The sequence below is a fragment of the Rhincodon typus genome, unplaced genomic scaffold (assembly GCF_021869965.1).
Source record: "Rhincodon typus isolate 14 unplaced genomic scaffold, sRhiTyp1.1 hic_rhity00003480, whole genome shotgun sequence".
Classification (NCBI taxonomy): Eukaryota; Metazoa; Chordata; class Chondrichthyes; order Orectolobiformes; family Rhincodontidae; genus Rhincodon; species Rhincodon typus.
The window spans coordinates 15,617-17,186 of record NW_025969118.1 but is presented as its reverse complement, the minus strand read 5'-3'; the positions used below and the strand labels follow the sequence as shown (position 1 = coordinate 17,186).

Below are 1,570 nucleotides of genomic sequence, written 5' to 3'. Positions count from 1 at the left end.
TGCGGGCTCAGTGATGGTAACACCATTGAACGTCAAGGGGAGCGACGGTAAGATTGTCTCCTGCTGTGGGTCTGGAGTCACCAGACCAGGTAAGGACAGCGGTTTGCTTCCTTCAAGGATATCAGCGAATCGAGTAGGTTTTGCCGACGGCCCTCACTGGATTAGAGTCGTTCAATGCAGAAACAGACCCTTCAGCCCATCTCGTCCGTGCTGACCAACTTTCCCAAACTAAATTAGTCCCATTTGCCCGCGTTTGGCCCCATATCCCTCTGTAAACCCCTTCCTATCCGTGTCCCCATCCAGATGCCTTGTAATCGTACCAGCCCCCACCCCACTTCCTCCGGCAGCTCGTTCCACACATGCACCGCCCTCTGCCTGGAAAAAGTCCCCCCCCCCACCCCCGGTCCCTTTTAAATCTTTCGGCCCTTGGTTTTGGACTCCCCCCGAGTCCTGGGGTGGGGGGGAGCCAATACCTTGGCTCTTCCACCTTTTTATCTGTGCCCCTCGTGAGTTTATGAAACTCCCCCCACGAGGTCTCCTCCTGAACCTCCTACGCCACACGCGAGGAAAGCCTCCGCTTCTCCTCCTGACTCTTCGCCTCCGTCCCCGGCACTGTCCTGGCCAATCTTTTCGGAGCGACACCCCCTCCCCAAAACAGGATGACCAGAACCATACACAGACACACGCACATGGTGTCCCCAGAAGAGGCCTCACCCACGTCCCTGCACAACCTCCCAACGGGACGTACCCCCTCCCCCACCCCCGGCTCAAAGGGCTGAGGGGCGAGCGTGCTTCTGAAGCACCCCGTCTGTCGCAGGCCGCAGAGCGTGACACACCCGAACAACTCCCCCACCCCCACCAATAAGTCTCTCCGTTCTACCCAGGGGCCCCCTGCCCTCGTTTGTTTGGCCGAAATGCAATGCCCTCGCGCTTATCCAAATCAAAACCCCCCCCCACCCCCACCGCCTGCAACTCGTCAGACCAACCGGTCGTAGCTGTAAACCGTGGCAGGATCCGAGCCCGGGTCCCCAGAATGCCACCGGGGATGGAGGTTTTGGGGTGGGGGGTGGGGGTGGAGGAGAAGGCCTCGAGAGGCTCAGTTCCTGTCGACGTCTCTGCTCACACATTTGTTCCTCCCCACCAGGGGCCACCCTGAACGTCATCCAGCTCCTTCAGCACTTCGAGCACCTGGCCCCGGTCCTGGCGCAGTCCGTGGCTACCTGGGCAGGAGACTACGGCCTCCGGTCCATCGTCGGTGAGATCATGAGGTGAGGAAGGGTTTCGCTGAGGGTTGGTGGTGGTGGTGGAATCTCGTCGGGCGAGAATCTCGTTCCCCTCCCCTCCTTCAACGATTCGGTCGACCGTCTTTTTTTTTATTCCCTCGCTGCAGGGAGGTGGGAGTGGGGGAAGGAGCCCGCGAGTCGGCGGGAGCCCGGGCCTGCGCGGTGTTCCTGACGGAGCTGGCGGATCGGGTGCCGGAGGCGATGGTACCCAACGTCAGCCTGGTGTTGGACCTGCTGAACGGCGAGGTGAGGGCAAAGGTCAGGGAGGAGGGGCCTCGATTCGTTCA

The 1,570-nt window shown here is 60.8% G+C and overlaps 1 protein-coding gene across 1 annotated transcript in view; it reads left to right on the top strand.

Moving 5' to 3' along the window:
• Positions 1–1,011: 1,011 nt before the first annotated feature.
• Positions 1,012–1,570, top strand: part of ncapd2 (non-SMC condensin I complex, subunit D2) — a gene marked incomplete at both ends in the record, with an annotated part of 15,209 nt that continues 14,650 nt past the window's right edge. Inside the window, 2 exons of the mRNA XM_048593674.1 lie at positions 1,012–1,268; positions 1,391–1,529. Coding sequence (XP_048449631.1) covers positions 1,012–1,268; positions 1,391–1,529 — 396 coding nt within the window. The remainder of the gene's footprint in view (positions 1,269–1,390; positions 1,530–1,570) is intronic.